At 53.3% G+C, this 14,562-nt stretch overlaps 4 protein-coding genes across 4 annotated transcripts; 2 read left to right on the forward strand and 2 right to left on the reverse strand.

Annotated features, from left to right (window-relative positions):
- Positions 1-442: 442 nt before the first annotated feature.
- On the forward strand, positions 443-7,475 carry BDW47DRAFT_120636 (uncharacterized protein; the record flags this gene model as incomplete). Its single annotated transcript, XM_024815517.1, has 18 exons — positions 443-641; positions 705-764; positions 869-1,034; positions 1,092-1,153; positions 1,206-1,427; positions 1,483-1,528; positions 1,581-2,415; positions 2,471-2,555; positions 2,609-2,653; positions 2,705-2,840; positions 3,519-4,027; positions 4,099-4,272; positions 4,323-5,308; positions 5,361-5,477; positions 5,527-6,103; positions 6,158-6,303; positions 6,356-6,463; positions 6,519-7,475. The coding sequence occupies 18 exons, from the start codon at positions 443-445 to the stop codon at positions 7,473-7,475; spliced, it is 5,430 nt and encodes a 1,809-aa protein (XP_024668102.1).
- A 734-nt stretch (positions 7,476-8,209) lies between these two features.
- BDW47DRAFT_83572 (putative HLH DNA binding protein (Penr2)) lies at positions 8,210-9,272 on the reverse strand. The gene is made up of 2 exons (XM_024819985.1): positions 8,642-9,272; positions 8,210-8,593 (listed from the first exon to the last, which is right to left on the reverse strand). Exons 1-2 carry the CDS (start codon positions 9,168-9,170, stop codon positions 8,241-8,243), a joined length of 882 nt encoding a protein of 293 aa, XP_024668103.1. The 5' UTR covers positions 9,171-9,272; the 3' UTR covers positions 8,210-8,240.
- A 745-nt stretch (positions 9,273-10,017) lies between these two features.
- Positions 10,018-10,411, forward strand: BDW47DRAFT_112822 (uncharacterized protein). The gene has a single exon (XM_024814252.1). It carries the CDS (start codon positions 10,050-10,052, stop codon positions 10,278-10,280), a length of 231 nt encoding a protein of 76 aa, XP_024668104.1. The 5' UTR covers positions 10,018-10,049; the 3' UTR covers positions 10,281-10,411.
- Positions 10,412-12,198: 1,787 nt separating this feature from the next.
- On the reverse strand, positions 12,199-14,300 carry BDW47DRAFT_112824 (putative protein N-terminal asparagine amidohydrolase). Its single transcript, XM_024814253.1, has 3 exons — positions 13,821-14,300; positions 12,684-13,685; positions 12,199-12,607 (listed from the first exon to the last, which is right to left on the reverse strand). The coding sequence occupies exons 1-2, from the start codon at positions 13,948-13,950 to the stop codon at positions 12,772-12,774; spliced, it is 1,044 nt and encodes a 347-aa protein (XP_024668105.1). The 5' UTR covers positions 13,951-14,300; the 3' UTR covers positions 12,199-12,607; positions 12,684-12,771.
- Between the last annotated feature and the right edge of the window lie 262 nt (positions 14,301-14,562).

Consider the following 14,562-nt stretch of genomic DNA (forward strand, 5'->3'; position numbering starts at 1 on the left):
GTGTTTCTAACTGGGAAAACGCTCGGATCATCCATATGTTGCTGTAATGAAACAAAACAATACTGTGTTCAGGTAAAGAGATAGTAATCATACAGGGGGTATTGTAGATGATCCATTGTATTCGACGGTATTACCGGTACGGAGCTAGGCTTATCGCTTCCCCAATGGATCCCCCATCTCCGCCTGAGGTTACTGCAACGCGACTCACTAACTGAACTAGCTCTCGATTCTACTTCTCATTGATCATACACTGTATCCGTGCCTAACCTTGAGTGATCTTCCCCTCCATCGCTCCAGATCATCTTCTCCCCCTCCCTCCTCTTCTCCCTCCCCTTCCATCCCTCTGTGCAACAATCCAAGGGATTGTGCCTGCAAACCGTGTCGACGGGATTCGTCTACTGCTTCGGACACCTGCATTTTCTCTCGTCTCGATCCTCCGTCGATGCTCTGTTCGTACCATCCGATTCGCCTACCCTGGTTATCATCGGCCGTCCGATCAGCTCGATCATTACCCCTCCCTCGTACAAGGCTATTTTCGACCTCCCGTCCGAGATACACCGTCGATATGGCGACGGTGGACACCTCCCAGCGCCTGGCAAGGTTGAGGCAATTGATGCAGGAGAAAGAGGTCGACGTCTACAGTATGACATCATCTACCTTCTTTCGCGTCGAGATCAACATTGGGTTCTGACCTGCCTACACAGTCGTTCCGTCGGAGGATAGCCATCAATCGGAGTATATTGCACCATGTGACGGTCGTCGAGGTTAGAGTTCGCCCCTGGGTTGTCCTTCCACAGACCCAATCGCTGCATCGCCCCCGCGGTGACCACCAAATATACACTGTGTGACTCACAACTCTTCTCCGCAGAATTCATCTCGGGGTTCTCTGGATCGGCGGGCACCGCCATTGTGTCCATGTCCAAGGCCGCCTTGGCTACCGATGGTCGGTACTTCAACCAGGCTGCCAAACAGCTGGACAGCAATTGGGAACTCTTGAAGCGAGGAGTTGAGGGGGTCCCCACCTGGCAAGAATGGTAAGGCACACCGGTCTGTGGTTCTTGGAGGGCAGCGAGCTAAGTGGGCACTACTAGGACGACCACGCAAGCCGAGGGTGGCAAGGTGGTGGGTGTCGATTCGGCTTTGATCACCGCCAGTGAGTGAACAACCGGCTGAGTATGAGTGAGACGCGGACTGACCCCCAATAGGTGGCGCGCGGAGCCTCTCGGAGACTCTCAAGAAGACCGGTTCGTCGTTGGTGGGTGTTCAGCAGAACCTGGTCGATCTGGTATGGGCCAAGGAGCGACCCGCCCCTCCGAGGGAGAAGGTCTCGGTCCACCCCGAGAAATTTGCCGGGAAAAGCTTCCAGGACAAGATTGCCGATTTGCGCAAGGAGCTCGAATCCAAGAAAGCTGCCGGGTTCGTCGTTTGTATGTTCCTGTGAGCTATGAGGTCGATTGGCTGGATACTGACGACAGACAATAGCGATGCTCGACGAGATTGCCTGGCTGTTCAACCTCCGTGGCAATGAGTAAGTGAAACTCTTGTATATCCTTGAATCTCTACTGACCGGTGAATCCTAGCATCCCGTACAACCCGGTGTTCTTCTCATATGCCATCATCACACCCACGACCGCCGAAATCTACGTTGACGAAGACAAGCTGACGCCGGAGGTGAAAGCCCATCTTGGAAACGATGTCACCATCAAGCCGTACGACTCGATCTACGCTGACGCCAAGGCCCTCGGCGAAGCGAGAAAACAAGAGTCGGGTGGCGCAGCCTCCAAATTCCTCGTGTCGAACCGAACCTCGTGGGCTCTGAACCTGAGTCTCGGTGGGGAAGAGCAGGTTGAAGAGGTTCGCAGTCCGATTGGTGACGCCAAGGCCGTCAAAAACGACGTGGAATTGGCTGGTATGCGCGCATGCCACATTCGTGACGGCGCGGCGTTGACGGAGTACTTTGCCTGGCTCGAGAACGAGTTGGTCAACAAAAAGACCACGCTGGATGAGGTGGATGCTGCCGATAAGCTGGAGCAGATCCGATCGAAGCACGATCTGTTTGCCGGCCTTTCCTTCGACACCATCTCTTCTACCGGCCCCAACGGCGCTGTGATCCACTACAAGCCCGAGAAGGGCGCCTGCGCGATCATCGACCCCAACGCGATCTACCTCTGCGACTCTGGCGCTCAGTACTTTGATGGCACCACGGATGTGACTCGGACGTTTCACTTCGGCAAGCCTACGGACCTTGAGAAGAAGGCTTTTACTCTGGTCCTCAAGGGTTTCATCGCGATCGATTCGGCTGTCTTCCCCAAGGGAACCAGCGGATTTGCGATCGACGCTCTTGCTCGTCAGTACTTGTGGAAGGAAGGACTTGACTACCTCCACGGCACCGGACACGGCATTGGTTCTTTCTTGGTAAGTGGAATTTGAATGGAAAACAGAATACCGTGTCTAATCATGGTCAATTCAGAATGTGCACGAGGGACCTATGGGCATTGGCACCCGTGTCCAATACACCGAGGTTCCAATTGCCCCGGGCAATGTCATCTCTGACGGTAGGTTTCCCTAGTTGGTGGTCTATTCCAGGTACACGCGCTGACCATAGCAGAGCCTGGATTCTACGAGGACGGCAAGTTCGGTATCCGTATTGAGAGTAAGTCTGCCTAGACCGGATACAGATGATGAAACTGACATGCAGCAATAGACGTCATCATGGCGCGTGAAGTGGAAACAACGCACAAGTTCGGTGACCGGCCGTGGTTGGGCTTCGAGCACGTTACGATGACCCCCATCGGCCGCAACCTGATCGAACCGTCCCTTCTGAGTGACAGCGAAGTCCAGTGGGTGAACAACTACCATGCGGAGATTTGGGAGAAGACCCAGCACTTCTTCGAAAACGACGCCTACACCCGCGGCTGGCTTCAGCGGGAGACCCAGCCCATCTCTAAGTGAGACAGTAGTATTAGTTTAGTATATAGTACAGCTCAACATGGTGGATGAAAACGCCCTTGTGTAGAAATCAAGCAATCAATATATTCACATACCAGCGTAGAGAATTTTGTCCATTTATCTATTTCTTCCTTCCTTCGTTATATCAATTCCCAGGGGAGTATCTGCGTTGCCGAATGTGGCTGGCGGATCCGTTGCTCATGTGGAGAAGCAGCCCGTGGACCCGACCGCAACCTTACGGAGTTCGACCCAGCTCTTCTTCCCCCCCGTTGCGGCTTCGTTCCTCCCATGCACAATGACACCCGGTGGCTTATCACTGCTCTGAATCAACAACACCCCCTTGCGGACTCTGCACTAGCTCAGAAAACACCCCATTCTCGGAGAATTCCCCTCGCATCTCGAGGTCCGATCATGCCCCTTGTCCTTTCCCTCCGATCCAACACCATTAGTGCCTAGACCTCCCAGAATCCCCGAACGGCCCGGCTCCCCGCATATCCCCCCCCTCCTTCGGTCTCGATACTTCCTAACACACCCCGATCAAACATCGACACATCTGTTATGAGCGGCAGAGGGGGCTACGCCAACGGATACGGATACTCCGACTCCAGTCGATACGACCGCAGCGATGGTGGATACGGCGGCAGCAATAACCTGGGCGTAAACGGATACAGCGGCGGCGGCGGCGGCGGAGGAGGAGGCGGCGGCGGTGGTGGTGGGCGACAGCGCGAGGGGCGCGCAGGAGGCTACGGTGGCTTCTATCCAGAGCCGTCGCAGCAACCGAGTCTGTCGCCGAGTCCGTCTCCGTCTCAGTCTCCGCCCGCCGACCCGCGACGGGAACGATGGGAGAGGGAGAGGGAGTACTCGTCGTCGCGATCGCGGACGCGAGAACCAGAGGCGAATAGGAGGCAGATGGGCTCGCGGGATGGTTGGCAAGTTCCTCAACAAGGGCAACAGCAACAGCAACAGCAGCAAGTGCCACCACAGGTGCCGCAACTGGATCCGGGCCTGTTGGATCCCCGTGTTGCTCGTGACAGGAATTTCAGTGCGGTTAGTGCGCTCGGGTCGCAGGCTGTTGAAGGTTCGATTGTCTCCCTTTTGGACTCTGTTTTGCTGCGGCAGTGGCTAATATACGTGTTGGATTTGGTGTAGATGTCATCCAGTCGATTCAGAATGAGTGGGATTTCATGGCGTCTGATGACTGTCTACCGGCCCAGGTAGCCTTGCAATTGATGGATACAAGTACACTGGGGAAAGCGGATCGAGAGGCCGACTTCCTCGACGTTCATGAGCAGATCCAAAAGACGCTGAAAGCGGTTGTCAATGGTCGGTCCCACACTTGTCGTTGTTTGGGAGCTGGTACTAACGTGGCATAGAACACCACCAGGGCTTCAATAGCTCCATTGGTACATATCACAAGATTCAGTCGAGCATCCAAAGCTCGCAGAGCCGATTGCGGAATCTGAAATACGCGCTGGAAAATTCCAAATCTGGGTTGATTGCGACCAAGCCCGAGCTCAAAGGACTGGCAACCTCGTCCCAGAACTACGATGATATTATCCAGCTATTCAACCAGATCCAAGAGATTCAATCGTTGCCGGAGAAGCTGGAATCCCTTATCTCAGACAAACGGTTTATCTCCGCCGTCGAGGTGTTGCATGATGGTCTACGGCTGCTACGTCGATCAGAGCTGGAAAACATCGGCGCCCTGGCTGACATTCGCGCGTACTTCGCAAACCAAGAGACATCCCTTACCGACATTCTGATCGAAGAATTGCATGACCATTTGTTCCTGAAATCTCCCTACTGTGCGAACCGGTGGAAGCCCCCGGCCGCTGATGGAGAACCTAATCCGTCCAACCCCCCGAACTGGACTGGGACTACCACGTGGGAGAGGCCTGTCTACCGCTTTCTCGCGAAAATGGACGGTTCCTCCCCGATGGTGGAGGATGCTTCTCGAAACCCAGAGGCAGACACATTTTACTACATCCAGCTTCTGATCGAATCGTTGAACAATATGGGACACCTGGACATCGCAGTTGACAGGATTGAGCAGCGACTGCCAGTTGAGCTGTTCACAGTGGTGGATAAAACCAATGCCGAAATCGATACGCGATATCCGAATCTGACGCGTGGCCTGACCCCCCTAGATAGCAAGACAATGCCGACGGAGGTGATCGAAAAGCGCGGCCACGTTTTGTCGGAGTTCCTGTGGACACTGTACGCAAAGTTCGAAGCCATTGCCGAAGGACACCGTGTCGTTCACGACGTGGTTGCTGCGATCATGGAGCGCGAGGGAATCCCCAAAAGCAGTTCCCTTGCGGGCGGTTTCAAAGAGGTCTGGAAGCTTTATCAGAGCGAGGTACGTGTGGTCATCAAAATTGGCCGGCATTCATCTAATTATCTATCTGCAGATTCGGTCTCTCATGCACGACTACTTGGCCACCGATGGCGAAACTTCGGTCCAGCCCTCGACCGACGACTACGACAACATGCGTCAACTCTACTCTGGCAACAGGGACAAGAGCAAGGTGCGTCATGCTGGCTGTTTGAAATATTGCGTTCGCTAACGAGCAGTAGAAAATGTTCAAACTGTCCGACGCGGATCGAACAACCCAGATGAAAGCCGAGCAAGACGAACTAGACGAGATCCTCAGATCTTCCGTCCCCGGCTTAGTCTCCAAGTCCCGAGGGAAAAACACATCCCACGAAGCGTCTGATAATCGGCAAGGGAACTCTGGCACGGGGCACAAGATCCTCATCGAGCCCAGTGTGTTCAACATGAGCATTCTACTTCCGCCTTCGCTTTCGTTCATCCAGCGGCTCAAGGAAATCGTGCCAATGGACTCTGATATTGCGACGAGCTCGCTGACGTCGTTTTTGGATGACTTCCTTGTTAATGTCTTCCTTCCTCAGCTGGACGAGACTGTTACCGATCTTTGCACGCTCTGTTTTATTGAGGCGGATGCGTTCACGGAGGATGCCCAGTGGTCGACGGTGTCGCCGCGGCCAGTCTTCAAGGGAACTATCAAGTTCATGTCGATCATCAAGGAGTTCAGTAAAATACTGTCCAGTATCCCTCACGATCAGGCTTTCTCGCAGCTTCTGATCACCCAAATCATGACCTACTATGATAAGTGCTTCGGGTGGTACAAGGGTGAGCAAAAACGAATAAAACAGTTTTCTGAGTCCAGCTCTAATGATTCTGCAGTGATCGTGACCAAGCTTTCTCCACGGGAAAGTCGGACTGTTCGGCTCAAAGCGGCAGCGCAATTCGCTGATTCGGGGGAGATCCACGATGTGGTGCGCGACCTATGGGAGGAGAAGGCCGCTAATAAACAGATTTCCATCGATACGGTAGGTGTCTATCGAATTGAATATAGACCGAAGGACCAGCTGACCGCGCTAGGAAACCGACCTCCTCCTTCAACGCACCGATGAGGTTCCTCTTGAACCATTCGACATAATATCGGACCCCAAGTCGGTAGTGTCTCTGTCACTCCTGTACAACAGCATGGTTCGCCCTTCCCAAACCACTGGACTCACTGAAGGAACCTAGCTGACTCAAACAGCAATGGCTCGCAAGCAACCTCGCGAAACTGCGCCAAAACCCAGACCCGCTAGCCGACCTTCAGTCCTCAGATGTCAGGCCAAAACGTCGACGATGGACCCTAATCTGCGCCATGAAGCCCAGACGCGACAGCATCAACCAGCCCGTCTACCTGCCCCTCAACCAAGAAACGGCAAACGGATTCGACAACACCCTCGAATCCCTACGCAACCTCGCCTCGACGGCTCTCTTCGCGCTCCACATCGACATCCGCTGCGGTATCATCCACATGCTAACGCGCACCATGACGGGTCCCAACCCGCCCAACATCCGCTACTCCGAGCCCTCGACGCCCTCCCCCGACCCCAACACATCCTGGTGGCACATCATCGCCAGCCAGCCCACAGCGGCCTCACCAACCGTCCTCGAACTCAACAACGACCTCATCTCCTTCGACACAAACATCACCTCCTACCTCGGCTCGAAAGAATCCTGGTTCATCAAATCCGGCCTCGCCCGCTTCATCGACCAGACCTTCGTCTCCCGCACGCGCCACATCGGCGCCATGAACGAAAACGGCGCCCTCCGCCTCCAACTCGACGTCCTCGTCCTCCAACAAAACCTCAAAAACATCATCATCGACCCCTCCCCCTCTTCCTCCTCCCCCCACCAAGCCGAAGTCATCGCCCTCCCGCGCAGCGCCAAATTCCTCGACTGGTTCCTCGAAGGCGCCGAACAGGCCCTCGACTACGCCAAAGAAGAGAAAGACGCCTTCGCGACCAACCCCGACGCGGCCCTCGCGGCCGGCAACGGCGAGCCTTTCAGCTACGAGGAGCTGAAGATCCTGGTTGATTTGTGCTTTTCGGAGACGCTGCGGGGCCCGCATGGCGCGGAGAATAGGGAGGATTTCATGGCGGCGAAGAAGGCTAGTGCGGAGGCGTTGTTGAGGTTGAATGAGGTTATGTGGGATTCGAAGTGATCTTTCTTAATACTTTCTTCTATTGGTTGGGGTGATTGAGTGAGTGGGTTGAGTTGATCGCTTTGGTTTGTTGTGTGGTTGGTTTTGATGAGTTGTGAGAGGAGAGTGGGAGGGTTGGAGATGGATCGGATACCTGTTGGTCTGGCCTTTTCTTTGCTTTTTCTTCTTTTCTCACTCCGTCTTTCATTTGTATGCTTGCTTTATTGAAATTACCTTTATGCATCTTGTTGGTTTGTTACAGAGCTGGTCTACTTGAGTCAATGAAGTACTACAGTAGCTTAAGACTGGTCATGTCATCCACACTTAATACACTACAATTAGCAGTTGAACTCATCCATTGCACCGGATCGAGGCACGCCTGATTATCACTCCCAGCCCGAATTCGCCGACCCATACTAAGATAGCATACAGAAAGAAGCGAAAATTAAAGACAGCAGAGGGTAGACCGCAATAAAAACATGAAAGGAGATGACCGACCCAGGTTGGAAAACTCAGTATCAAAGCCACGTGGGCTCGCTGACCCGGGCGAACCGGTCACGGGTACCTTAGCTGACAGCAGAAGATTGAGGAAATTTGTTCACGGAGGGAAGATTGGGAAATTCAGACCGAAACGGGAAAAAAAAAAAGAAAAGAAAAGGAAAAAAAAAGACGAAATCAGCATGCAACCACAGGGAATCACTGCCTCTGAAAAAAACAAGTCGTAGCACACGTGAGAAGACCATAACGCGAGACACCGCTGGCGAAGAAAGCAGGAAAATAAAGAGATTAGCCCTGGTTCTGGTCGACATCCAGCGGTTCCAGTTCTTTGGACTCTTCGTAGTCGTCGAACTCCAGGCCCGCGTCGCGACACCGCTGCAGCCACTTCTGCGCGATCTCGCCGCGTCGGTTCACCTCGATCTTCAATTTGGAATTTTGCGAACTGATCTCATTGATGGCTTGCGTCGTGGTCATGTTGGTGTGCTCCCAGCGTTGGGCCATGGCCTGCTTCTCTCCATGAATCTGCTCGATGTATTCGCACGCGCGTTGCAGAATGGCTCCCTTGTTCTTATCGCAGTTGGGCACCAGACGGGCGATCTGGTTGATGCCCTCGTTGATCGCTTCACGACGACGGCGTTCCACTAATCTCGGTTAGCTATTGAAGGAACACGGAGAGTGAATGCACGGACCTTCTTTGTGGTTGTTTTTGCGGATCTGATGCCACTCGGGCGATCCCACGGACGGCTTTTGGTTCATGCTTTGGGCTTCGCGCGCCGCATAGACGGCGGCCGCGGTGGAATTGTGGCCATGGGCGCCACCGATCTGGCCCATATCATCCCCAAATGTCAGGCCGTGGGTGAGGTTGTTGTCGAACGCGGAGTCGGGGGGCCCGGGATATTTCGCCTGCGGGTTGTGTGCCGCCAAGGCCGCCTTCGCGGTCAGGGCATTCTCGTCGGAGATGCCGTTCTGGGTCCCCACGTGCTGGAGGATCTGCTGGTCGATGTTCAACTCGGACGTGGTGTTGGGGAGACCGTGGGTGTCGTAAGACCCCAGCGAGCCGTGGGGAAAATTCGACTGGGTGTCGCCGGGGATGCTGCCATTGCTTCCGTGCGACGAACGGTGCGGGCGCGGGTTTTCGGGACCGGTACTGTCGGTGCTATCACGCTTGCGCTTGTTGGAGACATTGCCATCCGACGCGCCCACCGAAGGATCCGACATGATGAAAATGCTTGGAGTTGCTACCCTGCTACATTACATCAGTCGCTGGGGACCACAACACTGCGACTGGAGACGCGTTACCTGAGCAAGGCAGAACTCGACTGGGGTAGAAATATCACAGACTGCGACTATCTGTGAGCTGCATGCAAGTCAGCCATCTGCGGGGGTGCATGTGTAAATGGAGGAAAGTTAAGTGAGCGGTCCATGGGGAAGTGCGAAAAGAATTCGGGCCATGAGGGAGCTAAGGGAGCACGAAAAAGACCAGGGGAACGCAGCCCGGACATTCGAGGCCAGAAGGAACAAATATTTACAGATGGGGAAACACGAAGCAAGTTGAACTCCATTGCAAGCACCAACCATTCATTCAGCCATGCAGAGGGCAAAGTGGGAGTTTGTTTTGGTTCAGTGTATGGCAGACGCGTTGGGCCGACGCGCCCAGCTCTCCGCATTCAGCACCAAAACATCATTGGGGGGGAAGGGAGCGCCCGCTGCAGGCCACCCAAAACATCACCCCACACACCAGGACAGCTCCTGAACCATCGCAGAAGCCACGACAGGAGTCCTGGATGAATTAAAGACAGGTAGGACGACCCTAGCAGTCGGTTGCACACCGGAAACGCGTCATGGCAGCTCAGCAACAGATGTAACCGAGGGAGCAGAGCCGGCGTCGCGAGCAAGCAGCGACCGCGCCCGACCGGCTCACGACGGAAGACGTCGGCTCTCGGTGTGGACCGAAGCCATCTGGCAGCACGGATGGGGGGAGAGGGGGGAAGAAGGGGGAGAAGCGCAAAGAATCGAAATGGAAAAGGATGGGGAATGAAAGCGCGATGAAGTCGGAAGGAAGGGAAAGTGAAAGGAACGTACCTTGAAGGGTGAGAGATGGATGGATCTCTATCACCTGACAGCAAGTCACCTGCCACGGGCAACAACAAGAGGATGGAAGATTCACGATTTCGAGCAGAGAACAAGAACAACCAATTTCCACCGGACCGAAAGGATATCAGGGGAAATAATAGGGACGGAAACAGCGAGCAGCCAGGATTTGAACGGGAAGAAAGCGTTGTGGAGGATTGTAGAGGGGAACGTAGGGATAAACAGGTGAGGAAGTAGTAAGTAGAAGAGAGAGAGAGAGAGGAACTCACGTGGGCGACGGGCAGGCGACGAGGCCGAAGTTCATGCCTGGGGCGGCCTGAAGGGACCGGCTGCGCAGTCACCTGATGTCTTAGTAATCGTCACCACCAAATCATATACTTCTTCTTCTTCTTCTTCTTCTTCTCTCTTCTTCCTCTTAGGTTTCTTCCTCTTTCTCCCTTTTCATGGTCACTCGCTTTATCCTGTTCAAACCCTCTTCTCCTCTGTCCTCCCCCCTCCAAACCATCCAGGCAATGTCATGTGCAGCCACCCCGTGCCCCCCCTCCTTCCACCAGATGGCTCATCCTGACAGATGATTGGCTGCCCGGATGCCGGAGGAGGGGTTCCTGGTGTCACGTGGACTTGTCTTCTCCGCTCCTGAATCGCATTCGTCACGTGTAGACGACACGTGATGAGGCCGTGTACATGAAAAGTACCTTTGATAGTCCACCTCTTCAGTTGATTCTAGCCATTCCTCATCAACTGCATCATTCTTCTGGCATTACAGAGATAGGCTTTTAACATCGAGATGCTCTTCTGGAGGGTCTCGACACATGCCAGGCCACGTCGAACAATGACTGGCGTCCAGTATTCTAGGCCCAGCGACTTGCAAACATGAAACCGCCAGAGACACAAGTTCTACCTGTCAAGGGGATAGCTCAGCAACCTGTCAAGCGACCAAACTTGACTATGCAAATTCTCCTGGTTCTACATCACCATCCGCTCCACTCCTACTGGCGAAGGTCATGCTAGCTGGGATCACGAGAACAGCGCAGCCCTCTCCCGAGATGATTGACATGGCGAGAACTGTAATGAGCATCTCTAGGTCATCTTTCAAGAAGGTCGCTGAAGATGGTGCCAGGAACCCGCTCGTGGTTGGCCCAGTATGTCACTCACTCTCAACGTACGTGTTGACATTGGCATATGAGATCGGATTTTCACCGGAGGGCTACTATACATGGGTGGTATGAAGTTCTCAACTCTCACTGTAGCTGTCATCTGAGTAAACTTCCAATTTCAATGCTGAGAGATAGTCCACGCAACCTCTCTATTGGAAAGGCGTTGGCTAACACAGGTCAATCCTCGACACATCTCCACCTCGAACAGAACAGTGAGTCGGTGTCTCGAATGCAAACCAGTTTCTATTAGTCGAGGAGTCAGTCTCGATAAAGACACATGCCCGGTCCCACAGATAGTCTGAGTCTTTCCCCAGAGGTGTCTGTCGACGTGATCATAGAAAACAGGATATCACAATATCAAGTCCCATCTTAATAGAACTTGCACCAGCTCCATGAGCGCATCGTCAACTAATCCGATAGGCATGCCTGTGCCAATCACCCCGCACGTATGAGAAAATACGCCAGTCATTCATAGGTCTGGATTAGTAGCGCCAAATGAACCCATGATCCTACAGGGATTCTGCTCATCATTCCGTTGCTCTTCTCGGACTAAGAGACACTAGAAGTCGTGCATGGTAGACTTGTACTTCTTCAGGCTCATCATATGATATCTGTGTTCACCGCTCTATTCACACAGCTCCCAATCTAGTAAAGCTTTAATAATAACCCGTGGGTATTATATGCTTGACACTTTCTTGTCAGCGTTGTAGTCTTAGTCCGGTTGCCAAGTATCAGCATTCCAGCTAGACAGAATCCATCAGCTTCTTCTCTACTACCCACCAATAAAAGCCAAAACCATAAACACCATGTTCCAAAGCTACCTACCTAGAGGGTTTGTCTAATAATCATAAAAAATAAAAAATAAAAAAAACCTCCCCACCACCGGTCTAGATGCATCTTCATCTGACCTCGTGTCACATGTGTCTCTCGTTCACACATACATACTCCATCTCCCTCCCTCCTTCACGCCTCACCTCTTTCTGACCAGAAAATCTATCTCCACCCCCTTGACAATCCCCACCCCTGTTCCAGTTCCAGTCTGAATCCACACTTTTACGTACACCACGCTGATCCGGGCCCCGTCACTGGTGAGATACACAGGTCATGAGACGGAGAGGGCGGCGTCTCCACTGCATGTCATGCATGTCTCTTTCATGCATGCATGCTTGCATACACCACACCTACATACATACACACACGCGCGCGCACACATTACACATTCTATCCTGTGGGATGGATAAGCTATCGGGGAAAGTCGTCATGAACCTTGTTCTTTTGCGAGAAATGGCTTGATTGGTGGTTATGATGCCTCGTCACATGAAACAGGGGGGGTTTCGTGTCTCACATGATAGGTCAGGATTAATCATTGTGGTGATCATTGAGATGAATGGGATACCTTGCTGCCAGGTGAGCGATCAATGAATGAACGGAATGGCGATGGTGGTGGTTATCGGGATAGGTAGATTGATAACTTCTACACTAGGTGCCAAAGTATCTATACAAGACCACCCAAATCATAGCATTGTCAAAATGTCCATCCCATCGAGGCCAGTTCGCTACCTACCTACTAATCACCCCTCCGGCTTCACCAACGCAAACACCATCTCCGGATCAGCCTCCGTATCCGCAAAGCAGATCCCCTCGTTCGCAGCGCCCATCATTCCCCAGCACAGAATCTTGACATCCAGATCCGGCCCATCATCCCCACCCATCAAAGCAGCCAACCCCCGCCGCCTCCTCTGCGAAACAGCAATAATCGTACTCCCACCCGCATACCTTACCGGCTCCTCCCCCTCGACAGCAGCAGGGTCCTCTCCGCACCGATTCGCGAAAACCAGCACAACCCTCTTCTCAGCCCCCTCATCCCCATTCCCATTCCCATCTACGTCCGCCCCATGCGCCATCCTCTCTCGGATTAGCGGCATGAACCGCTGAATCCAGTAGTTGAATGTATCCAGGTCGGGTTTGGCGCCCAGCGCGCGCAGCTCCTCCGCGGGTAACATCGTAGTCCACGCCATGGATAGCACGACCAGCTGGGTCTGGGAGTCGAGGACCCGCCTAGCAAACTCGAACGCTGTAAACGGCGCTTCAAATTTGTACGGGTTGATGTCCATGCAGATCCCAAACGATGTCGCTATATCTTTCTCCTTCTCCTCGCCTTTCTCACCCCCAAACCGCAGCCTCTGGAAGCTCCGCCCCGCATCGCCTTCAGCCGCCCATGGCTCGTCAGCCATGTAGAGGAACGTCTTGCGGTAGTTGACAAGGACAGACCCGTGCGGGTCGACCACTACCAGCGAGTTGTAGTACGTTTCGGTTTTCGTCGTTGACTCGCTAGATGCGATGGTCGTTTCGACTTCGGGGTACCCCACGCACACTTTACACCCGTGCTTTTTGGCGGTCTTGCGCGCCCAATCGGCTGACGGGCCTTGTCCGACGTGTTCCACGTATGGTCGGATGGCGTCTGCCGAGGAAAAGTTGTATCCTGGTTAGGTCAGCTTAATACTCTTTTCTCCCGTGATTTGTGCAGTTTATCCAGACAGAACCATTACCACCAACGTAAGAAAGCAACCAACCAACCATATATAAATTCAAATATAGAAAAGAAAGGTAAACAAACCAGTAAGCGCCATCTCCGGCAAAACCAACATATCCACCCTCCTCTCCAACTCATCTAGCAACTCATCAGCCCGGCGGATATTCCCCTCCACGTCGCCCAGCCGCGGCGCGAATTGCAGCGTTGCGATTTTCATTCCGCGCTGCTGTTGCTGCTGCTGGTGCTGCTGGGGATGGTTTTGATGGAGTGCGCGAGCGGGAGTAAAGGAGCGCGCTTGAGGAATTCCCCAAGAGCGTGCTATATTACTAGCGCCGAATGTTCGTAGTGCTGGTGTCCAGGCGCGGCGAGCGAGATATGGAATTGCCTGGGATATTCCACTGGGCGGGACTCGTGCTTGTTGTCTTATGCGGGTGATGAACGGGCCGAGATGGAACGGCTTCGGAAGTGTGGGGGAAGCTATTTTGGCTGTTGCCTTGAGTGGCGTTGTCTTGTGTTTATAAGTTGATGGGTCGGGTTTGTGTATATGGATGGATGGATGAAGTATAAGATAAGTTTGATGGATGGATGTTTGGAGAGGAAAGAATCTGGTCCTGATTGGTGGGTTGGGGGCGGTATCATGTGATGTCGATAGATACCTGAGGCAGATACTATGGGCCCCATACTATGAACATACGACAAGTGATGTTCTCTCCTCTGAATGGAGTTTAAATAGATAAACTAGTGAATCGGTTGCTCAAACAATACTATTTTATGGATCATGGGAATCTTATGCTCAATCCAATATGACACTAAACGCTCAAAGATCCCT

The sequence above is a fragment of the Aspergillus candidus genome, assembly GCF_002847045.1.
Source record: "Aspergillus candidus strain CBS 102.13 unplaced genomic scaffold BDW47scaffold_70, whole genome shotgun sequence".
NCBI classification, from domain to species: domain Eukaryota; kingdom Fungi; phylum Ascomycota; class Eurotiomycetes; order Eurotiales; family Aspergillaceae; genus Aspergillus; species Aspergillus candidus.

What these genes read in the sequence shown, in the direction of transcription:
- BDW47DRAFT_83572 (XM_024819985.1), bottom strand. Translation starts at nt 9,170, where the DNA reads ATGTCGGATCCTTCGGTGGGCGCGTCGGATGGCAATGTCTCCAACAAG. An exon ending in CAAAAACAACCACAAAGAAG is followed by an intron (nt 8,594 to 8,641) that starts GTCCGTGCATTC and finishes AACCGAGATTAG; the next exon opens with TGGAACGCCGTCGTCGTGAA.
- BDW47DRAFT_112824 (XM_024814253.1), bottom strand. Translation starts at nt 13,950, where the DNA reads ATGAAAATCGCAACGCTGCAATTCGCGCCGCGGCTGGGCGACGTGGAG. An exon ending in TTTGCCGGAGATGGCGCTTA is followed by an intron (nt 13,686 to 13,820) that starts CTGGTTTGTTTA and finishes AGCTGACCTAAC; the next exon opens with CAGGATACAACTTTTCCTCG.
- BDW47DRAFT_112822 (XM_024814252.1), top strand. Translation starts at nt 10,050, where the DNA reads ATGGATGGATCTCTATCACCTGACAGCAAGTCACCTGCCACGGGCAAC.